This window comes from Merops nubicus, unplaced genomic scaffold (assembly GCF_000691845.1).
Source record: "Merops nubicus isolate BGI_N331 unplaced genomic scaffold, ASM69184v1 scaffold8983, whole genome shotgun sequence".
NCBI lineage: Eukaryota > Metazoa > Chordata > Aves > Coraciiformes > Meropidae > Merops > Merops nubicus.
The window spans coordinates 65,969-92,010 of NW_008598238.1; the positions used below are offsets into that span (position 1 = coordinate 65,969).

At 40.7% G+C, this 26,042-nt stretch overlaps 1 protein-coding gene across 1 annotated transcript in view; it reads left to right on the plus strand.

The window, feature by feature from the left end:
• MYO16 (myosin XVI) overlaps nucleotides 1-26,042 on the plus strand; it is a gene marked incomplete at its 5' end in the record, with an annotated part of 96,585 nt that overhangs the window by 62,970 nt on the left and 7,573 nt on the right. Inside the window, 4 exons of the mRNA XM_008936983.1 lie at nucleotides 1,098-1,402; nucleotides 3,200-4,399; nucleotides 19,773-19,931; nucleotides 21,324-21,415. Coding sequence (XP_008935231.1) covers nucleotides 1,098-1,402; nucleotides 3,200-4,399; nucleotides 19,773-19,931; nucleotides 21,324-21,415 — 1,756 coding nt within the window. The remainder of the gene's footprint in view (nucleotides 1-1,097; nucleotides 1,403-3,199; nucleotides 4,400-19,772; nucleotides 19,932-21,323; nucleotides 21,416-26,042) is intronic.

A 26,042-nucleotide genomic window follows, 5' to 3' on the forward strand; every position in this document is an offset into this window, starting at 1 on the left:
CTTGCTGGACATATGAATGTTTATTTTTCCATAGGAACTTAATTTTCAGCCAGAACAACTCCCTTTGCTTTCATTGCTTTTGTCAGTGACTTTTATTAAAGTGAAAATGGCAGTGCATCTGCTTAATTAGCTGCAAATATCCCAGTGATTACATATTGGAGGAAATGCCTTTGTAGGAAAGACTGTAATTAAACATTACAGTGAAAACAAATTATCCACTGAGCATCATGCTTTCATCTTTAGCTGTTTCATTTAGGACATGGGCAGCTGGCTGCATCCTGTGCATGAATTCCAGCTCTGCTGGTGCTTTGCCATGCAGAAATACAATTTAAACAAACAAATGCTGGGGGATTTGTTTGTCAAATGATGGTATAGACATCTTCTGTCTAATCCATTGCCACACAGTTAAAAGGCTTTCAGTGTTTTGATTTTTGGAGGAATAAAGGATTTTTATTAAAAATTAATCTGTTGGAAGCAGCTGATAAACATAATTTTATGTAGTATATACTGAAATAGCAAAAAAGAGGAAAAAATTTGAATAAAAAAAACTCCAAAAATGGGATTGAAATAACTAAAGATAATGTCATAATTAATACTATGACAATGATAACAAATAATTAAGCTTAAATGGGACGACATATAGATATCTGGGTGGGATTGTTGAAATAGCCAATGTAGCTGGTTAAGAAGGTCATCTAATATTTAAAAGATTTGCATTACCTAAATAGAATTTATAGTTGTCTTTTTACAAACCAGTGATAAAGATTTAGCATTTGCTGCCTCAGTAACTTCCTATTAAACCGGATTTCCCTGAAATTATCATTCAGATTGAAAACCCAGAGTTCTGATTGCACGAAACAACCAAAGTGTGAACAATTCATGAGGCTGTGTGAAAAAATAGCATCCTGATTTATCCTGAAAGAGGAAAGGGAAGAAAATCCAGCAGCTTGAGCTGGGCTGGTTTGTGGGGAGGTTGCTGCACCCACCCCCTCGGCGCAGCGGGGGGGATTGGTTACCAAAAAGCTGTTACGTTTGCATGAATGGGTCCATTGTTGTGGCTTGAATAATGCCTCTGGGCCCCTCTGGTGTGTTTTCAGAGCTGAAGACAAGGGTGGGAAGGTCCCCGAGGACAGCTTGGCCGGCTGCCGGGCGCCGAGGCACTTCCACTCCAGCTCGGTGCCCGTCCCCATGGCCGTGGATGGCTTGGTCCATTCTGGGGGTGGGTCGTCCATCAGATCCCCCTCCCTGCACTCGGTGTTCAGCGTGGAGGACAGCAGCAGCCTGCCATCCCCCAGGAAACAGCCTCCTCCCAAACCCAAGAGGGACCCCAGCACGCGGCTGAGCGCGTCCTACGAGGCCGTCAGCGCTTGCCTGGCGGCGGCCAAGGAGACCGCCAACGAAGGTCAGGCCTAAGGGGAGAAATGGTCACCAACGTGGGCTTCTTGACTTGTTCTTTTCACTTTCATCCTTTTCAACACAGCCAGGCAGCTTTGGAGAGTCCTGCTCCCAGGGAATATCTCAGTGGCAGTCAATGGAATGAGTTGATTTGTCCAAATCAGCAAGTGGTGCTCACGTGTTCTAATTGCCTGGTTGGTCAACAACCCAAAGCTATTTGCAGAGCTCTCTGTAGAGAGAGGTGATCTGTCAGCTTGAGCTATTCTACCCCACTGACCATTTCATTTCACCTTTTAAACTCTGTGCTACAATGTCTTGTATCACTAAAGCAGAATGCTCAAACCTTGAATTTTAAACATTAAACTTCCTCCACTTTCTCTTTCTGTTCACATGAATAACTTATGCATTCAGTGGTTTCTGGTTGTGCTGTAACTTGCTTACAGCGAGTTTCCTGTTGAGAAGGAAAGTGCTGTGAAAGTCCCAAAGTGTCTCAATGCATTATAGTGCATATAGGATGGTTTTGGCTTCAGTTGTTTTATTATTCTTCACTCTGAAATGAATGAGTAGAGGATGAAGTGAAGGAATGCATTCTGCTTTTCTATGATAAGCTTGACTTGTCATGCCTTGGGTAACAGATCCTCTAGGTTTACCAGGGAAGATCCTTCAGGTTGGGTTTAAAGCTATGTATAACCATCCTCTAATCATGCATTCAATGGATAGAAATCTTTGCAGCTCCCTCTTGCATAATAATTATTGTTCTCATGTCCAGTTCATTAGATGCAAGTCCATTTTTCTTAATCTATTCCTTCCTCAGTCAAGGTCTGTGTAAGGAGAGAGAAACTGTGTCCAATATACTTTCAAGCTAGTATGGTTTAAGGAGCTCTGTGGTGCTCTCAGCATTCTGTGCCCAGTCCTGCAAGAGCTGATTGAGTTTTTTTGAAGAATAACTCTTTATGCAGTGGGGTTGGAAGTAGAAGATCTTCAAGGTCCCTCCCAACCCAAACCATTCTATGATTCTACAGTGTGTGATCGTAACACTAATGCTTGTATGCACTCACAGAAAACTCTGGACTTCTCCTATGTATGAAACAACAGGGCCAGATTCCCTGCTGTATACTCATTTTCTGAGAATTGAGTCCATTTCCTTGTCCTAAAGCAGCTCTGATTTGCACCATCTAATTTTGATCTTAGAAGTCCAATCACATAGGTATCTGGTTTCTCCACCCCACACATGCCTGGAGGCTGTAAAAAGACATCTCGTTTAGTTAACTGTATACTCAGTTGGGAAATTGCCCTTAGGCTATATGGTATTCCCTAACTTTATAAATTATTTCCACACCCACAGTACAGAAGAAGAGACAGGCTTAATAGCTGCCTATAATTAAAGCCTTATAGACATTACATAAAAGGGGGATACATCCATTACTGGCAATAATGTGTCAAAGTAGCACCATGCTGAAATTTCCAGTTAAAAACATGCCCCTGTCCCTTGGGGCAAAAGGAATAACAGACAGGTATTTCCATGTGCTAACAATTCTTGCAGTGAAGGTTTAGATTTGAATCTACCAGTGTTCTAGTGGCAGTAAAGATGAGCAAAGCAGGTTGAACACCAAGATAGCAAAGGCTTGTGCTTTGGAAGATGAAAGGTCTTTGAAATATTTATACTTTTGACTGAATCCCTGTGTTTGTGGCTGCTACTCATTGTACAACTGCATGGGCAACGTTTGAAGGCTTAAACTAGACCTGTGTAAGAAAAAAAAGTACTTTTCTCAATTAATAACCCAGACCTTTTTCTCTTTCCTAGTACTGACCCGTCCAAGGCCACACAGTGATGACTACAGCACCATGAAAAAAATACCTCCCAGAAAACCAAAACGAAGTCCCAACACCAAACTTAGTGGTTCTTATGAAGAAATACCTGGGCAGAAGCCTGGGGATGGAAAACAGGCAAGCACAGGAGCTAAAGCAGGGGGCTATGACACTGTGACAATACAGAAGGCAGCTTCTGCTGATGGGCCACAGCATGGTGTGTTGAGTCTCTACATGTCACAAGAAGAGGAGGAAAATGAGCCTGTGTATATTGAAATGGTAGGGAATGCAATGAAAAGTGGCTCTGCTGAGGCAGAAAGTCCAGAACAAGGAGAGTCTGTGTATGAAGAGATGAAGTATTTTCTACCAGAAGAAGGAAGCAATGGTAATGGGATGATTCCAGTAGTGACTGGTTCTCCTCCTCTGCTGTTTGAAAGCAAAAAAAATGTTAATGTTGAAGATGGGCCATTGGAAGGAAACAGCCAAGCAGCTTTGATCTATAAAGACTCATGTGACATTCCAGCTCCTTTCCCTAACTTGCTTCCCCACAGGCCACCACTTCTTGTGTTTCCTCCCACCCCTGTCACCTGTTCTCCTGCTTCTGATGAATCACCTCTAACACCACTGGAAGTCAAGAAGCTTCCTGTCTTGGAAACCAACCTCAAATACCCCGTGCAGTCAGAAGGCTCCAGTCCATTGTCACCACAGTACTCCAAAGGTCAGAAAGGGGAGAATGAAAGACCAACATCTCCAGGCTTGATTGTGTTCAACGTTTCCAGCAAAGTGACCCCTCCTTCCACACCACCTCCTCCTCTCCCACCACCCCCTCCTCCTGTACCACCTCCTGTTTCCTACCGGGCTTCCACCCATTTTGCCTTTCCTCCAGAGACTTGTGCTACTTTTCTGATCAACACAGGGAAAACAGGTACAAACTCAGACCTGCCAAAAGTACCTCAGAGACCCAATCCTGCCCAGCTGGGATGCTCATCTCCATTCTCCAAACGGCCTTATTCCCCAAAGGTGGCGAGAGCAGAGCACAGGAAACTCAACTCCAATTCCCCATCCTCATTTCCATACAGCCCCACCAACTCGAGGGCCCTGACCAGTCCCCTGGATGAGTTAACCAGTTTGTTCAGCTCAGGACGGAGCGTGCTGAGAAAATCTGCAGCAGGGCGTAAGATCAGGGAGCCAGAAGGTAAGGCAGGTCTCTGTGCTTTTGGAGAGTGTAAAATTTGGGACGTTGGAAGCTGATAGAGTAGGTAAAAATGCAATGAAATCACAAAGCCATTGTTTGGTTTTGTTTTTTTTTAAAGAAAGGTCTGTTGTAGCCCTAAGAAACACATCTAGAAAATAAATAAGAATATAAAAATTATAGGTCATCAGGCTTTCTCTGAGATGTCGACTTTTTACCAAAATATTTGCATGACACAAATTTAAATGGGTGATTTTTAACATCCCAGCAGCCTCAGTAAAATAAACACAGATGTTGCATCATATGAAGATGAAATTATGGTATCAATCTATAGGAATATTTTGAATGGAGTATATGGCTCGGTGTCTGAGAGATGGTTGTACTTTAATATGAAGACTTTCTTTGAAGGTTTCATTATTTCATTTGGTGATCTAGCTGTTATTATTTCCCTAAATAATGCTGAGACAGATATATGCAGCAAACTATATTTATTTCCCTTTTTATTCCTACCTTTCCTGTCATTAACATAAATCTATGCACATTGGGAGTGATTACTTGATATCCTGGCTTTCCAGCATGTGGAGAAATTCTTTTGTGCCTAGTGCAAAAGCCAACTATGGAAAGAAGCAGAGCTTGCCATCTTGATAAAGGTTTTTGAGGCCATAGTCCTCAGATATTATAAATTATTTGCTTTGTCCAGGTAATAAATGGCTTAATGTTGTTACTAGAACAGAACTATGGATCTTATGAGCACTGGAAATTCATTCTGGTGTTAGCAGGTTCAACAGGCTGCTCTGTAAAGGTGAAGTGCTTCTGACCTACATTTGTCCATCTAAAAGCTCCATATGTAGGCATCAAATCCTTAGGCTATGAAAAGAGTCATTTTGGGAGTTTAGTTCTTTCCATATATCTTTCTCCATCAGTTATGAGGAAAGCCTAGATGATTGGACTGGTAGAGTTGGATCTTCCAAGCGATCAGAGCTGAAGTCCTGGTTCTGCATGTCAACTGTTAGCATCTCAAAACCACACATTTCTGTGAATTCAAAATTCAGACTGAAAAAACCTCTAGCCTGTTTTCTCTGCTGCTCTACTTCTATCTGTCCAAACAGCATGTTGTAATTGAGAGCTGTCTGCAGCATCTTCAAAATGGGCACTATGGAATCCTGGAATCATAGAATCATTTAGCTTGGAAAAGACCTTTAAGTGACAGTTTCCAGCCACTCTTCCCCAAGCCTGTAATGTTACCTGAGATTGTTGTGACCCAAGTGGAGGACCCAGCAGTTGAGTTTCATACAGCTGGACTCTGCCCATTGATCCAGATTGTCCAAATTCATCTGCAGAGCCTTTCTACCCTCAAACAGAGCAGCAGTCTGTTGACTGAGAGATGCTGATAAATCATATCCTGATTTGTGGCAGCTGTAATAAGACAGAATCAGGTGTTTAAGCTTGTTCTGTGTGTGTGTCTGTGTACCACCTTGTCTCTCTGTCCCTAAGAACCTTGAAATCCTTCATCCAAAACCCCTTTCAAGCAAATGCAACAAGATAAAGGTCTCCAAACTGAGTTTTTACCCATTTTGTGAAAGTTAAGTGACTGGGTGGTGACAAGAGCCTTATACTGGGGGAAAGGCTCCTACCAGTTATCAGAGAAACCATGTTGGACAGAAACCTTTTGAGTCCTTCAGGTCTTGAAGAAGCTTTAACTGGATCTTGCATGTTCCTAGATGCTGATAGCCATGGGCTGTGAGCTGAAACTTTATCAGTTCTCAACCTCAGGAGAATGCTTTGTTTGTTATTCTTGGACTTTATCAGTTCTCAACCTCTAAAAACAAAACAGGAGAATGCTTTGTTTGTTATTCTTGAGTATAAGAGTTGATGAAATTGGTAAAGGAGATAGTTCAGTACTTTGGCTTTCTTCAACAAACTTACTTGATGACATTCAATGTCTATAAATATTTGTAGAATGTTTGTTTAGTCTTTTTTCTAAGTTGGAGGTCTTGCTTTATTATCCAGATAATACATTTTTATCTGTTGGGAATTAGCTATTAAAGTCATCTCTTAGGATGTGTTTTCTCAAGGCCCTCTCAATGTACCTGGTGAGGAAGGGTGGTGACCCTGCTCCAACCAAGTCACAAAACTGACCTTTACCCTAAAAAAAATGTTGCTTAGGGATGGATGAATTTGGAAATGCAATTTTCAACTAAATGTGACCGAGATAGAGTTCAGCCTGGATCTCCTGTGGGTTGAAGTTAGTGCATTAACAGAGGCTACCATAAAACCCCTAAATTTACCTTACACATGGAAAATGTTGTACTTCTAAATATTTCATTAAGGCAGCACTAAGTATGAAAGATCAAAGTTCAAGGAAGATACACAATAAAACACCTGGATCAATATTTTATGAGCTGGGAAGCTACTGTACACTAAGTGGGGTTACATAGGAGTTGTTCAGGGATGAGCAGATGGATTGGAAGGAACAAAGAAATCAGGTGAACATACATGCATGGCTTTACAATTTCCCTTTTACTCTGTACTTCATGTGGTCAGTTCATTTTAGGGTAACAGCTAGAAAAAAAAGGTATTTTTTATGTCTCCTCTGATGCAAAGTAATAAGGTGGCCATCAGCAGAATGGACTCTGTTAGGTAGAACTAGAATTTATTCATATCTTGCCTTCTGATTCTTCTATCACCTATTTCCCAACACATATTCCTGGTTCCTGGAAGACTTTTCCCTTTCTCCTCTTTGTCATTTGTACTACTTAATTTCTGGGAGATAAATGAAATTAATTTTAATAGAAATTGGTGAAAATTGAAGACGTGGCCTCCAGCAGCACTCTCTAATGTGCAATCTCCTTTCTTTCTGTGAGTTATAACCTATGAATAACCTGAGCTAAAAACAGAAAGTTAAAATTGTGGGTCATTTTGAAGTCAAGGAGAGTTACCTGTGGGAATCAATAAGTTTCTGGGTAAGATCATCAGCCTGGGAGATAAAAGCCTCCTTGCCAATAAAAGTGCAGCTCAGACAGATCCCCAACATGCCTCCCTCTTGCCTAGAGGAGTAATTTCCAGGCCTGAGAACACTCAGGTCCTTTTGGCACTTGACCTCTCCGTGGGAAATGATCATCCAGAATTACAATAGAACAGGTTTGTGGTTTTCTGACGGGCTGCAAACTTATTGTGAGCTGAACTGAGAGCACTCTTCTTTCACAAAGGCAACAGCAGAAATCAAAGGGCAACAACTTCCATTACCTGGGCATCTTTTTTTTATACATCAGTAGCATCTGCCTGCTTCAAGTAATGGTCAGGATCATAGAGTATGCAAATTTTTTTGGCAAAATACTTGACATGTAATGAGATGTTAAATAAGCAAAGCTCTAAGAGGTGAGAACTGAGATAATTTGTGTTCTGTTGAAAAGAGTTGTCACTGAAGCTACAGCTGCATTGTTAGACAGGGATTTCTAAAATAAAATGAGCCTTGAATGCAGATAAATGATGATACACAGACATTATTCTTCTGTTCACTTTGATTCCCAGAAACTTCACTTTGCAAGACAGAAATTAAATGGTTGTGTGCAGAGCCCCTGCTCAGGTATTTCTAGACAGGACTTGAGGTTTGAAGCTACATGAAACTCAATTCAGTGCCTTAATCACAAAACTGCACTCTCTAGAATGTACAAATATTTTTAACCGTTCAACATGTAAGATGTTCCTTGTATAAGGAAGGGACAATTACATATTTAAGCATTTCATATAAAAGTTTTGTGGAGCAAAGACAGAATTTTGTTTCCTCAGCAGGTATGACTGATACTCAGATTGTTAAATCATAGTGTTATTTCTCTTGATTGGTACAGTTGATATTAGATTATTCCAAAGGGGAATCATCTCAGCTTCAGAAGAAGAGCTGGAATAATTCCCAGCCCATGATCCATGCTCAGGTTGGCAGAGTGAGCATTCAAATGTGCAACAACAAAATGTGCAGCCTTGCAACCTCAGAGTTAGGTGCCTAAGAAATCAAATCAGGAAGACCTTCCCTTTTTGTAGGTCACCAGTGTACAGGCTTCCAAATTCTGTGGATGATTGTTGATGTTCCATGCAGGTAGATCTGTGTATGCAAGTCTGTAGATGCTTCAGTGACCTCTCCAGAAGAGTTTAGTAACTTAACCTGTAACAACAGAGGAAGCTGATATTAGATTGGTAACAAAATGTTGATACTCTTCAAATGTTTGCCCAATATCTTTGGCATCCATTAACTATATAGATCCCTTCTTTACCTGCTTCCTAACTGAGGCATTTCCAAAGCAGGTAGCTTCAGGTCTCAGTGAATTCCTCCACATGCTCCAGTTGAAGTGTTGGACATCACAGGAAGAGAAGTTACAACTGACAAAAAAATATAAGTATTTAGATGTACTTAGTTGGGATTAAAGCTTTATTGAAATTGGCTCAAACTTGGAAAACAAGAGGATTTAATGTGTCTGTCTGAAGAGTACTCTCCTGTCAGAAGCAGGTCCCCTTTGGTAGCTAGTAAATCATTTCCCTCCTAACATCTCAACTGTGGGCTGCAAATTAAACCCCAGTGGGCTCTCTGAGATGAAATGCCAGTCCCTCATCCTCTCAGCCACTCAACTTTTCCTCCTAAGCAGCTTCATTAAGCTGATATTCATATCTGCTTCTCATTGTTCCCACATTATAATGCTACAATGAGAGTTTTACTTTCTTGGTGGCAAAAGCTACCACAAACCATGAGTCATGCAGAAAGCTGGGGCTGCACCTTTCCTCCTTTGCCTGGGAGTGCTGGGGGGATGATTACACGAGGCACTGGGCTTCTGTAACATCTTTCAAGTAAAATTCTCAAATCATTAAAACTTTAATGAATTAAGCTTCACAACACTTCTCAGAAAGAGATTAATATCTGCTCATATAATTGCCTTAATTACCAGAGAGCGAGGGTGACTTTCTGTGACTAATTTTCAGCTTAGATATCTAAACACAAGAGAGTCATCACTCTGATTCACTCTGGACTACTTGCAGCTCTCAATCTTGAGTCTCTTGCAGAAGGTTACAGAAAAGTGGGAGGAAGCCCCAGCACTGCCAGAGTGAGTTTAATGTGATTTAAAAAGCCTCCACTTGGCCAGCCTTAGATGCCCTGTGCAGAAAAATCACAAAGGAGGAGACAGAGCTGCTGGCAATGCTGTTGCCATCCAGCCCACGCTGGATTTTTCTGAGGAAATAATTGTGGTTTGTATTCCTGCAGCAGAAAAAGGGGTGAGAAAAAGCATCCTCCATCCCTGTTTATGGAATAGCTGTGAATGTTTTTACAGCCTGAAAGATACCCCCTTAACCTGCAGTCTTCTCCCTGTCTGTAACTCTGCCATTATCTGGATAATTGCACACAAAAAAGATCTGTTGTAGGATAAATGCAATATAACAAGGATAACTTGAGATATCAGAGTCTCTGAAAACTAGCCTGTGTTACCGCTGAGGAATTTTTTTGGGTTTCTGTGACAATGTTGGGTTTTTTTTTCACTGTAAAATTTCTCTTCTTGGGTGATTTAATTGTTTGCTCTGACAGCCTAGAATCATGGAATGTGTAATTTGCTTTGGTTTTCTCTTCTGATGTTGGAAAGAGGCATTGTGTGTGATTACCATAAACAATTTTAACCTGCAGATTATTAGAAGAACAAATCAAGTTTCATTTTTAGGTGAAAAAGAAAAAAAGAATGGCTATCATAAACTTTTATGATATTTATTTAGCATTTTGAATATTTATATTGAAAAGAAAGTCAAATCCTTAGCACTCCTCCACACATTTCCAAAGCCTATAGGCTCCAGTCAAAGAGAGGCTGGAGAAGATTGTGCAGTCCCAGGATCTCACAGGAAATATTAGTGAGGACTGCAGATATTCCTTTTAAATTACTGATTCTTTTCTGCTTTCTTCCTGTTGGGCTGGATTTACTTCACATCCCCTTCATCCTGTCCAACACCAGAGCACAACAACCACACCATGCTGGTTCAACTTCGTGCATTTCAAGCCCACAGATTCTAATCATCTCCCACCTTTATTAGTGACTTTGATCATCCAGGTAGACACTTAGAGGATTATTATTTTCATAGCAATGTCTTTTCTTCACCATCTGATGCAACACTGTCATCGTTCCAAATTCAGCTACAGGTTGGGAGGTTGTCTCAGGACTGTGTTGTGGTGAGCAGTCTTCAGTAGTTTTTGTGATTCAAGATGCAGAACCATGAAGGACTTTGTGGGGGAACCACTACTGGAAAACAAAGATACATTAAAGTGAGAAATCAGCTATATCTGAGAGAACAAGGACATTGAGTTCTCACACACTTCTGTTCCCAATACCAACCACAAATATGGCTATTTATTCATCATATCACTTGATTTGACAGGACTACAGGCATTGGGGACATAGTGGAGAAGGAAATTTGAATACATGTTTTAGTAAAAGTCTCAATTAGTTTCTCAACTTGAGTGAGAAATCATCTACTTCTAACTTATTTACCTCCATCTCAGCATTAAATCATCTTTTGCACAGAACACCAGCAGAGAATAATAACCCCATTTCACAGAGAATGTCCAGATTGTGCCATTTATTTTTGTTTTGTCCTGGAATGAAAATCAAACACCCTTAAATTCTGTCTAGAAATAAGTATTCTTTCATGTCCTGGCTTTCAGGAATGTTTGGAAAATACTGAAATGGTTTGCCTCACACATAGTAAAATTTTTCTTACTGGAAATGTTAGCCATTAAATGTGATGACTTTTTATTTTTGGACCTGGAGAAGTTCAAGAGTGGCCATTTCAGCAGCAGTCAGGTTGTTGTTTAGCTCTATGTCTACACAGCAGCCACTGATGTGTTCTAAACAAACCAAACTACTTCTAAACTCACCTGGGCAGGTAGCCACGAGTTGTGCAGTTGGGACTGCACCTACTCCAGCCCTTCAGTGAGTACCAAAAGTTCTTCCCTGGACTTGTGAAGCTTTATAGACCCCGGATTGTATTCCAGTTCCCAGGGTGGCATTTTGGGGTGCTGGATGGAGGAGCAAGAGAAGGGAGCTGGAAAGAGATTGGGGAAAAAATCTTAGTCATAAACTTCAGGCTGTCCTGACCCTGTAGTAAAAACTTAGAGCTGAAGTTCCATATTTTATTATTTATTTAAGCACTTTTGAAGGGTAGTTGGAGTCTAATTCTGAGGTGCTAGGAGTAGCTCCTGACAGTTTTTAGCTACAGATGGGTTGTAGTTGTACACAACAAGGATCCTTCTCACACTGCACCTCTCACAGCCACATGTTCTTGCTCTGAGGTTCACAGAGGTGTCGTTGGCCATCACCTCAGCATGAAGCTGAAAACAAGCCAACAAAAGAGCTCAATTCAATTATTTATTTTAGAAGTTCACCTCCAAAGCAAATTAGGAGTGTGATCCGAGAGGTTCTCCAGAATAGCTCTTCCTGTTTGGTGGGCAAGGTTACACTACAGGTCATCCAGAAATAGTCCTTGGATAGTCCCTCAGGATCTGCTCAAACTATTTATCTGCCCAACATAGTCACTTACAGTAAGACTTTTGCAGTCGTTGCCAGAGCTGGTATGAGAGACATCCTGAAAAAAAAATCTCTGTAGAAGTATTCTGTGGGAAAAGTAAATAGAACTGATGTGATGCTGTTGGCAGCAGCAGATCCCTGTCTGTTTGTTTGTTTGTTTGGGGAGGTTTTGTTTGTTTATTTTTGCAATATTTGCAACTGTGTTTGAGGGGGAGGAAAGCTGAGACAGTGTCTTGTCACATCATTCTTTCAACAGCAGCCAAAGCCCAGCAGTAGTGCTGTTTTGTTACTGAGATACCACACACAGATGTAAACAGATTTAAATGCCTGCCTTCTGAAAGAGCTGTTGCATCCACATCAGTTAGAAGAAAGCAGTTTTGAAAAGGGAAACTGTTTCTTACCAAAATTACCTTCTCCTTTTCCAGCATGCCAGCAGCTTTTTAACCACCCAAACACAAGAAACAGGCCAGTCAACACACCTAACAGTGAATAAATCTATTCCAGAGTAAAATCAGCTACTTTTTCCCATATTAGACTTGAAAAGGTGGAGGACATGGGAACATGGAGGGAGAAATGCTTCTCCTAAGGCAGGGAATTTTCCCAAGCAGTGCTGCCCTCCGTGCTTAGTGGTGGACCTCACAAAGGCCTGGAGAGATCAGTTCCTAGAGAAGGTGGGATGACTGGGATCCCCAGTCTCTAAAACACAGCCACTAGCTGGACTTTTGCACACTTGCTGCCTTCAAAAGATGTTCTTGCTCAGATACTACAAAGCAGGAGAGGTGGCAGCCTGTCCAGATGTTCTTCACCCTTTACCAGTTTTAGGAAGGCAGTTTTCTCCACTTCAGTAGTGGTGTTCTCCATCCATGTTGGGAACAAGCCTAACTGAAACCATCTGGAGTCCAGAAAGCAGAAGAAACCTTTCTGCTCTAGGCAGCTACTTCCCAGAGCTGTGAAGTGATTGGCAAAAAGGTGATTGAGGTGATGGATCTTAATGGCTGAGGCAGAGCTGAGAGATCCTGCAGGCCCTTCAGGGGCTTCCTTCCCACTTCCAGCCTCATCTTCTGAACTCTGGCTGATCAGCCTCACACTGGCACAAGGAGCTCTTGACCTCCAGTGGAGTGAGTTCTGTCACTTGATGTCCTTCATGGCCTGCATCTCCCCTCTTTGCTTTCCAGTCCTCACACAACTTCCAGACGTGCATTTTCCCAGAGCAAAGACAAAGTGATCTCTTTCTGTATTTACCTGCTCTGCTGAAGAATGTGGCTGATAACAGCTGATAGCTCCACTTACACTGCTGAGGGGGAAAGGCTGCTGGAAGTGACAGTACAAATTCATTGCTGCAGCATCACTGCAGGGAAAATCCTGGGCAATTGCTGATTTACGAGCAGGCTTGGGGAGGTGAAATAAATCAATGAATAATTATTGCCTCTGATGGGAGCTGCAGCCAGCAGCACAGCTCTGAGGGGGAGACAGGCAGGACACACTAATGGGCTGGGGGAATCCTGGCTTGACAGTTCTCATCCTGCTCCATTTCTTCCAGCAAATAAGATGCATGTTTGCCTCCAGCTCTCAGCAGACAGAGTAAACAGTCATGCCACAGCAGGTCACAGTGGGACTTCACGTGGGTGAGCTGAACTGCTCTGAAGCAATGTGCATTTACACAGTGAAAGGGCACCCCAGACAACGTGTTGAGGGTCAGTACTGATCCCCGTGGACAAGGAATGGCTCAAGAGAAAGAGCAAAACAGGAAACACCCAGTCAAGGTGCAGCAAAACACAGTGGTAAACACTCAAGGCAACATCACTGATCAAATGGCCTGTTCTTATTTAACCTTTCTCTCCCTTCAGCAAAAAAGCTCTGCATAATTTCTGTAGTTGCCACCTTTTTTCTTTTCCCCCCTCAGTTCACAGTGTGCCCTTACCACAGTGACTGTTGCAGATGCTCAGCTGGCTGCAGGGGTTTGATTTCCTGTTTCCTCTCCCAAGAAAACGTGAGAGCACAGATCAGAAATCCCTTCTGTCTGCAGCACCTTGGCCTTCAGCTGCTGGCTAAGAGGATCCAGCAGTCCTCTCTTAGTCACATGTATAATGACAAGCTGCTGGATTTGAAATTCCCATTTTACTACATGCCAGCTGTAGGTTTGAAGGAAATTGAACTGTTTAGCTTTTAGTTTTCATGGTATCCCAGGTACAAAAAGCCTCTCCTCCTTCATTACATTAATGTATCTGCCAGAATGTGTGTGTTTTCCACATTTCATAGTTGCTAACAAACTGTGAATAGCTGCAGATCTTCAACTAAAACCATAGATGATTGTTGTTCACAGAAATTCCTGTTTTCCATGAATGAAGAAATAATGTGTGACGTTATACCATGATTTATTAAAGATATTAAACTATGAGAAAGGGAAACATTTCCTCCTTTTTTTCATGTATTTCTTTCCATAATTACATGTGTTATATGCTTTTTTTAGGTTTTGTTCCTTTGTGGAAAAGCTTTTAAAGCTTTTTCTGTAGCATTTGTCATTTCTGTTTTATAGGGCTCCTGTTTTTGTTGACCAGGACAGAGATAGTTTCTACTTTAGGATCTAGATACATCCTGCCTAGCATGTGGCAGTGAAATTCCTCAGCTGGGAACTCAGCCTTAGCTTTCTGTTCAATTAAGGAAAAGGAACATGTGCCTGGAAAAAATGGTCCAGGTCCAAGCCAAATCCAAGTCAAGGAGTGTCTGACTTTGATTTGCACTAGAGCAAAGCCAGGGAGAACCTGCTCTCCCCATCCAGCCAGGATGGAACAATGAACTGTGGCTTCAGCCGGAGCTGTACAACCGTTCAGTGCCTTACTGGGGTCCAGTTCAGTGCCTTACTGGGGTCTGGTTTCTCTCTGCCTTTTCTTCCATATATTTCTTCTTTTTTTCATAAGATGGACTTAATATTGACCACTCATTTTTGGTTGTGGTAACTGGTGCTGTCAGGGCGAAGGGCTGTGTCAGTAGATGTGGGTCTCTTGCCATGTGCCTGAGGGCCAGAGGACAGTTGTGCTCACCACTGAATTACCAGAAGAGACAAAGCAAGAGGCTCTCTGTATTTACCCTGTGTTGTGAGTCCCTTGGTGCTTTGGCAGCACTGCACAAAGCATCAGAGGTAAGCATGAGTCTGATCCAAACCCCACTGCAAGCACTGGAGGCTGTTATTAATGAGCTTCCAGTCAGACTGTAAATGAAAATGAAATGGTAAAAGGAAAAGTAATTTAGAAAAACAAACCAACATATGAGAAGAGATACATGTTTTGGATACACCTCTCCTGAAGAAAGGAGAGCAAACATAAGGGCTGTGGCAGAGAAGAAAACTCCAACCCAACCACTGCTGTAACATCTTCTTCAGGTCTTGCTCTACAAAGGGTCTGTGGTGATTCCACCTGAATGCTGGTATCAGTTGTGGATTAATACTTTGCTTTAGACTTTATTGAATAGGCTAAAGATATAATTTCCTTATGACTGTAATTGGGCTTTAATCTGTCATCAGAACAGAGTTTATATTGGCCCATTTTCTAATTTGGTGATAGCAGTATTAACTCAGCCTAAATACTATTTAATAAAATAATTATGATGTTTGGGATCCCACATTGGGTGTTTGAGAAAAAAAGGGCTTTGTAACAGGATATTTAGAAGCCATAGCTCAATTAAAAGGCTTTAAATTATTCTTTTGACAAAAAAAAAAAGTTATATCATCTAAGAGTTTCATTTCATTTGGTTTCTTTCAAGAGTAAGATAATGACTCAAAAAGGAAAATGGAGAGCAGATAAATTAAGTCATTTCTATGATTGCCATAATCTGACTTTTCTTTCCAAAATAAATGAAATTTCAGTCTGTCCTGTACCTTATGACTGTGTCATGAGTTTTAAACTCAGTCTTTTCCAGGAACACTGAGAATACCAAGGAAATGTGGATTTCCTGAGCTGCCCCTTTTGCATACCTTCCCTCTGAGGCTTTTCAAGGCACGTTGATGTAATTAATTATAGGTTTATTGGAACACAGAGCTCTCCTGTAAGGAAATAATGCTTACACTTGGATTTGCCATACTCTGATTAAAAGCACTGCACACATGATTGCTTCCAGCTACCAATGATGCTCCACTGAGGGGCAAATCATGCCCCCAGTCCAAACATCCATCCATCTTTGCAGTCCATGCATCCTCATGAGCTGCAAGATTAGTCAGAGCAGGATTTGACTGAGTCAGAGAGATCTTTTTGGCTGTCTCAGTTTACTGTTGCAGAGGCTGTAGGTTTTCATTTAAAGCTTGTATTCCTTTTATAATCATGAACTCCCACCCTGCTCTCACAGCTGATGCCTCTCTGGAGCCAGTCTCTCACAAGTAGGCATGGATGACTTTTCAAGTATATATTTCTAGCTGGGAACTGTTAAAATGCTGTTCCTTAAAAAAAAAATTGAAAAGAAAGAAGAATGCTGACACCTGGTAGATAATCCAACCATCTGGTGGCAACAGCAAAGCAGAAGTCTAAACAAAAAGCTAAGATTCAGCATGGTGGTGAAGGTGTGCAACTGTAGGAACCACAGTTTTCCTCTTTTCCTCTCTCCTAAATTATTTCTGATGGTTTCAGAAAGTTGCTAATCAATGAGAGAGCAGGGCCTGCTTGGATCTTGCATGGGGTAGGTTCACAGCAGCAGGGGGAAGTTGGCTCTCACGTGGAGAAAAGCTCAAACTTCTATATCAGGTCACTGAGAAAACATGAGGGTGAAGAGAATTTCAATCCTTGATGGATAAAATAGGCATCAGGAGGAATTTTCTAAGTCTTTAGTGTTAACAGAGGTCACATGTATTGAGGTCACATGTTTGACATGAAGCTGTTACCTTCTATAACTGTCCACAGGATTCCTGTCTAAGAGAGCACTGTGCAATGAGAAACTGTGTGGAATAGGAATATGATGATAAAAAGTCAGGAAACACCTTTGGTTTATGCTGAAGGATGTTTTGAGTTACCTCCTAAAGTGATGGAGGCTGGGGACAGGCTGCCCAGGAGGCACCTCAGGTACCATGGGCAGTTTGGTGCTTCCCAATGCAGGAAAAACAGATTCACAGGAATCTGTTGAAGTAGCTGAAGATGCCTAAATAGAAGAAATGAATACAAGTACCTTTACTTAATCCAGATTATTTTGAAACAAAATATAGCCTTCTTTCCCACCTTCAAGATTAATTAATTAAGGCACTGGGAAGTATATTTTCTCTTATCTATTTAGAAAATATTTAGTATTAAATATTTAATTAGCTATTTAATTAAATAGAAATCAAGTATATTTAGAAAATAAAGATGTGCATTTCTTAGGGCTGAAGAGAGCAAATAGGATAACAAATCTTTATCTAGTTACTGTCCCAAAATATATGCTGCCTATCCATCCACTACTTTTTTCTGCCAATTTAGGGTGATATTTTAGCTGAATGTATTTAGTGTTTAACCTCACACATATAAAGGAAAAAAAAATAACCTTTTTTTTTCCCAAGAGCCCTTCCTGAATGCCATGAAAAGGCATCAACGTGCCTATGAAACAAAAGGTTCTGCAACAGGAATGCAAGAAAAAGCCTTTCTGCTTGCAGAGTCTCAAATGAATTGCACATGTCAGGCAAATCAATAAATCTTTTGGATATCAAGAAAAATAAGGATCCCAGCCACTTCCCCTGAGACTCTTTATGGAAAAGGTGGCATGATAATTATGGAGGTGGATTATGATCTATAGGCAAGTGCACTGACTGTTAACAGCTCAGAGTGATGTTTCCTTTTCAGAAGGATTGAACATGAGCCACGAAGATGCATTTTGCAGTCAATGTGCTTGTACCAAAGCTAAATCAGGCTCTTATCCTTGTCCTCCATGTATTTTCCAGCTCAGACTGTGGTTCTGCAGCCTCTCCTGAGTCAGTCACTGTGGGTAGAGCTGCCCTGATTTTTACAATGCAAAGCACATTTGCCTAAATATGCAGTTTATGAACCAGTGTCACTGAAACACTCCAATCAGGTCTGGCAAAAAAATGATGCTCAGGGAACGAGGGCAAGGGAGGGAGTGAAAAAAAAGCATTGAAATGTTTTATTCTGACAGCTTGGAAATGAACTTTTTGACTTTTCAAGGCAGGTTTTTTTTTGTTAGAAGAGGAAATGTTGAGAAAGATTCTTTCAGCTAACTGAAAGCTAAACAAATGTAGGAGATTGATCTAGTTTTTGCTTCATTAAGACATTTTTTAATGTTGGTACTTTGTAAACCAGGTGGGTTTCTTTTCAGTTCAGGCATAAAAATGAAAAACTGATGAGGTAGTCAATATTAAGTTTGAAAATCTGCAGGGAAAGTGTCTGTTACCTGGTAAAAAATGTTTTTCTTGTCCCCTTGAAAAATGTTCCTGTGCTCAAGACTGATAAGAATATATCGTATTTATTTATTTATTGTATTTATTTTATCTTTGGGAGAGCTGAGGATGTCAGTGGGAGCAGGGATGAATGCTGTAATGTTAGGTGTAATAGCTCATCTTCTGAACTCTGTTGGTTGTTGCTGTCATGACAAAGCTCAGACCCAACCAAAATCAAGCAATAGCTCTTTGAGAGCTGTCAGAGAAGAAGAATTTCCATTTTAGAGTGCTAAATGAGGGGCTCTGCATGCAGATCAGCCCTACCAGGTCAGCTCCACAGCTAAGGCTCTCGGAGAGGGTGGAAGGAGCTGGGAAACTGAAATGGAGCTAAACAGAGACAGGGCTGAATTCAGCTCTGCCTCCCCTGAAGCAAACCTCATTATATCAAGGAAAGACACTATTCACCACCAAATGAAGGGAAACACAGAAAAGAGAGAGAAACCCACCCAAAACTGCATAGCCTTGGCAGTGCAGCTTCCTCATCCCTGCCACACAGTGGGGGTGTCCAGGGGTACCAGGACTGCAGGGGGGTCTCTGCCACCATCCCCATCCAGCTCCAAACCTGCCCCCAGCCCCTGAACTCCCGTGGGGAGCAGCACTGGGGCATGGCTGATGCCTGAGCCCTGTTGCTTTTTGCTCACTGGGCTGAAAAAGAAAAAGCTGAGAGCCAGCTCGGGGCACTTTGCTGGGATGTGCCATTAGTCAGAGGGGGAAGGAGAGGAGGGGTTTGCCCTTCCCTTTGAAGAACAGCCTGTGTGTTGTACATGGCTTGGGAACTCCTCCAGGATCAGACCTCCTCTTGAAGTCTTGAAGAGATTTAACTAATCTATTTTGACATGAAAACCTGGATCTTTATAGACAGTGACAAGTGATGGCTGGAGAAGCCCGAGGCAGGGTAAATAGTGCCCATGGGGAGGCTCTGCTGGCAGGAAGCTGACTAGAGATGGTTTCATATCAAAACCCATTTCATTCCTTCTGGGAGGAGGTAGGAGGAAAAAAATAAACCCAGTGTCTAGCTGTGGCTGGCATCACCTAATCCAAGGGTGAAAGGCATTGCTGCAGTGACAGTGGTGCATCCACTCATGTCAAACAGGATAGAATCGAGCAGAGAGGCCATAAAAACAATTGCTGAGATTTATCAGCTGATATTTGTGTGAAATGAAACAGTACAAATGAAATTTTGTCAGTGCCTTTCACTTCCATAAACGCCAAATGGCTACAAGAGGAACAGTAGCAAAAAAAAAACCCAAGAGAACTCTGCAAAAATCACTGACTTAAATTTTCCCCTGTTATCACTGGACTTGGGATTTTAGTGATAAATTAATTTGATAAAGTTTGGTTTCTGTTATTTTTTTTCTATTTATTTGTGAAAGCCTGTAGTTAATAGGAAGCTCACAATCTTTTTCTCTGTTTGTGTCAGGTGCTGAAACTAATCTGAACTTGAGGAGCAGGGAAGATCCAAATGCATCAGATGTTGGATCAGAAAACCAGGATAAAAATGCAAATAACCATGGAACTCAGTCATCTAACCCACTGCCCAGTTCTGTGACTGCTGAGAATGGAAATTCACTATCAAATGGTAAGTGGTTTTTAATCCCAAAGCTCTTCTAGCATTAAATTGCTGAAGTGTTTCCATGAATGAGCTTTTTAAGGTATAGGCAAGCTGGAATCTTCTGAGTTGTGAAATATCTGTGAATATTTGTGAATATCTGAGAATGTGAAGAAAATAAACCAGCCTCTGTTGAGGAATTTGTAATTAGCTGAGCTGAAAGCATTGGCAGCATCCTGAGGCATGGAGGACCAAGAGCTGAGATTTCTGAGCCTATAATCAATACAAATGGGACAGAAAATGGAAAATCAGGATCTTGTTTTGCTGCAGGTGCCTTACTAGTGAATGACAATTCAATCACTGCAACAAGATAATCAAAATGCTGCAAGAGCAAGGACAGAATGAAACTTTTCAAGGCCTTGAAAGCATCAGTCCTAAGGGTATTACATAAAATCACATGATACAGATACAAAAATATGAATATACAAGGCAAGGAGAAAGTGTTTGGGTGGGATATGGAGAAGGAGATGTCTAAATACTTGCATGGCATGAGATGCAGTTATCTCCATGCTGAAAACTTCTGGCTAAATGCATGTGTGTAGGCAGAAGAATTGTGTAGCCCTTTACTGCTAAGAGCAGAGCTGCACATAATGGAGTTGGTGGTTTGAGAGCTCTCCTGGAAAAATCAAAGTGAAAAAATATTAGCTCAAGCAAAATATTGCATTTTGGTTTTCAAATATATAATATATTTAAAAAAAAAAATGTCTAGAGCTGCTTAATAGCTGATGTTTTGAAATGAAAAATCAAGTTTTTATTATAAAAAAAAAATTCAAAATCAAATAATTCCTTTGTTTTCAAGAAAAGGTATTCTCTGTATTCTTCAGTGTTTGGCCAAAATAATTCTTCCTGCTCTCTCTGATAATCAAAGGAAAAAACTCAGTTTAAAATTTGTGATGATTACAGTTAAGGTAGTAAATGATCTCAGTTAGTGAAATAACTTCATGGAAGGTTCCCCATTTTGATGCAGCTTTTCTAGGGAATGGTTTTGACATTCACTGTAGGCCCTGAGTAGAAAAAAGCTCCTTTTAGGTCTGGCAGTATCCCACTGGGTGAGGAATTAGCATTATTTGTGATATTTCAAGGTCCAGATCTATGTTTTGCCTATCAGATGGTAGAACTGATACAAGCTTTGCTTCTACCCTGCTGCAGAGCAAAATCAGATGATAAACTGTGTGATACAGGATGCTGGTTTGCCAGCCACCCTTGATAATCACTGATTGGAAGAGTTGACAGTGTGGGAAAAAAATTGGTGTATTTTATGTGAATTTTAGTAGAAAAGATCTTTTGAATTGAAAAATGTCAAGGCCTTTTGAATCTCAGCTAATGCATCAATGTCAGATTATAAATATTATTCTGCTTTAGGTTTACCAGAGGAAAATGAATATTCAAGACTGTCAGCCAGCACTACAGCAGCCTCATCAGTTCAAAGACACAGGGAGAGCCACACAAGTCAGGTAAATATTTCAGTGATGGTCTGCTAGGACCAGTAAAAAATCCTAGTATGTTGAAAACTGTCTTGATTCAAACATGTGTTGTCATTGAAAAGTGCAGACTTCTTCACAGGCTTGTGTTGAGCTGAGGCCAATACTGAATTTACTCTTAATGGGCTTTGCTGGGAGGATAATCATAGAATCATAGAATCCTGGAAGGTTCTCCTGGCAGAGTTCAGTTTATGAAACTTGCTGTTGCTGGTTGTGAGGATGCTTCAGGCAGGAAATATGTCTCCTCACTTGGAGAGGACCAAGATATTGTCTCTCTCAAGATATTAATTCATACCAGAAAGTGATAATATAAATGCATAATTCTATTGTACTTTTGTATACAAAAGCAGTGAGGACTTTAAAAGGCATCTGAACTATTTTTATACAAATATCAGTAAGTAAAAATTAAAATCAAAATCTCTATCAATAAAACCATCAATGGGTACTGAGGTAGCATGAAGCTCTTTGGTTCTTTTACCATTTCTGTTTAGTTAATGTCCCTTTAAAATAACAAGACAGAAAGAAGTTGAATGTGTGTTAAGTGAACAAAAAAGAATAAAATTTGTCATATTTTGTTCTTTCTTTTCTCCAGCATTTTCTATAGAATGTGAAACATTTTAATTTCTCAGTAGCCAATTCAGTCGTGAAGCATTCAAGTAATTTTATTTCACTAAAAAGCCATTAGTGTATTCTCCTGTTGTCTTTATGTCTTCAGTCCACTGAAGTCCCAAGTCATTTCACTTGAGATGACTGTAAGAATTTTACAGTAAAGCCAAATATCATCCAAAGAGATGATATCCTCAACAGAAACCTCATTAACCAATGTTACAGTTTCCAAACTCTTCTACCAGAAGGTAAGGGAGGTGCTTTATCCCTTTATCACACAAAGAGCTGTTGTCTGTAGTGGACAGATGATATTTGATTACAACAAAACACTGGCCCTAACCAAGTGGATTAATTTTCATTCCATTAACTCCAACAGGAGTGGGATTCAACCTCCAGCATCACAGTCTTAGTGTAACTTCGAAAAACAACAGGTTTTGAGTAAAACTAGTACAGAAGCCTTCACTTTTTGTTTTGCTGCCCCTGTGTTCAAAGCCCAGGCATAACTACAGCACTTGGAGTTGAAAAATCTTGCTAAAATGGCATTTGGCACTAAATTCATCTCTTCAGATATGTAAGTGTGGCCAAGAAGAGCTGCCCTGACACTCACAGGCACATCCCTGCCTTGCAGACAGGAACAAACCTTTCCCATCACCATACTTCTGACTCCCAAAATTGACTCTGACCACATTGTGGAACAATACAGGTGTGCTGTCTGCAGGTCAGTATACTGGATAAGGGCATGGGATTGTGGAGATGACTGGAGGCAATGTTCTCTGTTGTCTCTGTCACATTTTCAATGATCAACCAAATACTTATTAGGCATGAGATTGCCAAAGTGCCCTCTCTAAAAAAAATCCAAGTCTGGATTTAAAAATCCAAGTCTCCAGTGATAAACTTTACCCAGTGAGACACTTTTATCCTGGAGCACCTTACACCTCTGTTGCCAAAATGCTTCCTTGAGATCCAGGAAGATCATATTTGAATTGCTGCATCAGTGCAGTGCATGGAGAGCTGAATGAACTAAGGGCATGGGATTGTGGAGATGACTGGAGGCAATGTTTTGTCCCTGTATTAGGCATGAGATAGCCAAAGTGCCCTCTCTAGTGAAGAAAAAATCCAAGTCTGGATTTAAAAATCCAAGTCTCCAGTGATAAACTTCAACCAGTGAGACACTTTTATCCTGGAGCACCTTACACCTCTGTTGCCAAAATGCTTCCTTGAGATCCAGGAAGATCATATTTGAATTGCTGCATCAGTGCAGTGCATGGAGAGCTGAATGAACTAAGGGGAGCCATTATTTTATTATCTTTACAAATGGAAACATGTGAAATTAGTCTGCAAAATTTAAATATTTTCTTTTAAAAACAAGTCTTTAACCGTTTACAAACTTGGATTTGTATTTTTATTTTCAAAACTACTTGCCAAAAGCTGAGCACAGTTTCAGTTCAGGACGTGGAAATGTCACTTTTCAGTAAACAGAGGTTTTACCAAAGTGTTTCATGAGAGACTTTAAAACAGATCCCATGCCATGCACTCAGAATTCCATGCAGGGACAATCCTTAAACACAAGCTGAAGAAGAACTGTAACAAGTCTGGAGAAGAAACCTGCAGTTGTCTGATTTTTGATATAATTACCTTAATGAACAAATATCTGCCAAAATGCTGTCGGCCAAAAGAAAAAGAAAAACTTCCTCCCACAAAAAAAAAAAAATAATATAAAAAAAAAATCTCTGCTCCTAGAACTTGCACTGTGAAAAACATTCCTCACCTTTTCCAAAGCATGGCATATGTTGGAAAATGATTTGGTTTAATTACAGCTGACATTTCTTAGCCTGCTGATGAAGATTCTACCAGCACACAACCCCATTGTCTCTCCCAGGCTTCTCTGCAGCACCCTTGCCACTTGAAAGGACTTTTGCACAGCCCTAGGAAGCAGGACAGGTTGTTTCACAGAGCTGTGGAGCTACTGATTGACTAATTGCTCCAGAGAGAGGAACATGGACTGGGTCCTTGGGCTCCTTGGCAGACACTTTGTCATTGCAGCTGAAGGAAACTGCTTCATTAGCTTTTGGGGATTTCTAATATTTATGAAGGATTTTAATATCTCTCTGCTAGTTCCTTACTGAAGTGACAGGAGTTAATATCACTTTTGTCACAGGATCATCTACATCCAGCTAAAGATGAGGCATTGTGGCTCATGGTACCATCACGTTGTCACATCAGGTGCTGATTCCCTGCCTGGTCCTTCCACACACTGCAGACCCACACACTTCAGAGAGCAAAGTCTGCAGCTCCATCTCTGCCAACATGCATCCTAAGGATCAGGCTTTTAATAAACCCTTTGAGAAGCAGTTGACAAGTATAAAATATCATCCAGGTGTGGACTCAGCAACTTAACTGGTCAGCTCTAAAGTCTACTGGAAAAAGAAAGTTCTCAGTTGGCCAGAAATGCTGATTTTCTAGGAGAGTGGTTAAAGGTCAGTTTTTAGCAGAATGAAAAAGGATAAAAATTGAAAAGTAACCCTAACTAAATATTTCTAATTTGAAAGTCATGGGGTAAAATTCTTCTTTCTTCTCCTAGAAGAAGGGGAAGAGTATTAAAAATGAAGTTTTTGTTCTGTTTCATCAGAAATTAAAGAACTTGCATCAAAAGAAATTAAAGTCTTGCATGTTAAAAGAACAACAAATTGTAGGTTTTTTAAGCTAATACCTTTTCCTTCCTATTGTTCTGTGGCTTTACAGCTGTAGATTTCCAAGACATTACATAAAAGTCACAAGTAAGTAGCACATAAAAACATTTAAAGCCCTAACATCTGATATAACACTAGAGCATCATCTTCATCCTCAATGAAAATGAGAACTAAGCAACGACTTTGAGGTTCAAATCAGTTATCAAGAAGTTTTCTGCACTTTGTTGGGATAGTAGAACTTCAAGAAACCTTTAACAGAGTCACATATATTCTTTTAACCAGCTCAGCACCCCAGCTTCCATGTATTTGTGCTTTCTTTGTAATCCAAAACACTCTAACGTTCTTTTGTCACTTCCTTTTCCAAACTTAATTTAAAATTACTGATTTAAAGTCATTTAAATGCTTATGGTTTCAAATTGCTTCAGTGATTTGTTTAAAAAAAAAAAGTTTGGGACTTCCAAATGTGCCTGGATCTGTAATCTTGAATTCTGATGCCACGATTTCCTCCCAGGGCAAAGAAACAACCAAAATGGAAGAGATGTTTCCATCATGCCATAAGATTGCTTAGATAGAAAATTTTGTTAGGACTAAGAGTCATTTCTGTTCAGTCCCACTCCAGGAATTGATCCCAAAGCACACTGGAGGCTCCACAAATGCTGAGGTTGCTTAGCAGGGTCTAAAACCCAAAACCTCCTCTAAAATAAGTTAAAAAAAAATAAAAATATCTATAAAATATTACCTCTGTGCTGTTTCTTTCACATGAAACATTTCTCAGCTCCTCAGCCAGTCCAATGGGCTCTCCTCCAGGCTGTATTTATTGCTGTCTCTGCTCTCAGTAGCTCCTAGGAGTGTGTATGTTTAAGAGATAGAGCATAAAGATTATTGAAATAGATGTTCTTTGAATGTCAGCAAGAGTAGCAAGATGAAATAGAGTCCAGAAAAATTAGACTGTACCTTTGCCACCTCACACAATACCCCTGTCATCTTCTTTTTCACAGATCCAGGACTGTTTGAGGGTTTTTTTTTATCTATAAAAATATTTTAAAGTTCTTTTGAACATTCCCCACGAAGTGGGATGTGGTGTGAGCAGGAAGAGAAGCAGGCCAGCTAAAAGACTCCTTGGTTCTTATGTGGGCAGCAAAAGCAACGTGGTCTCTCTGTAACAGGATGAGATGGACAACCTGGAGATGATGAGCAGATGGGAAGAGAGGGGACAATTAGACTAGAGTGATAATTAGCTGGAGTGTGGGGTGGGAGTGGGGAGTACAGCAAGCACCAGAGAGAGGATGATTCAGAGAATTCAG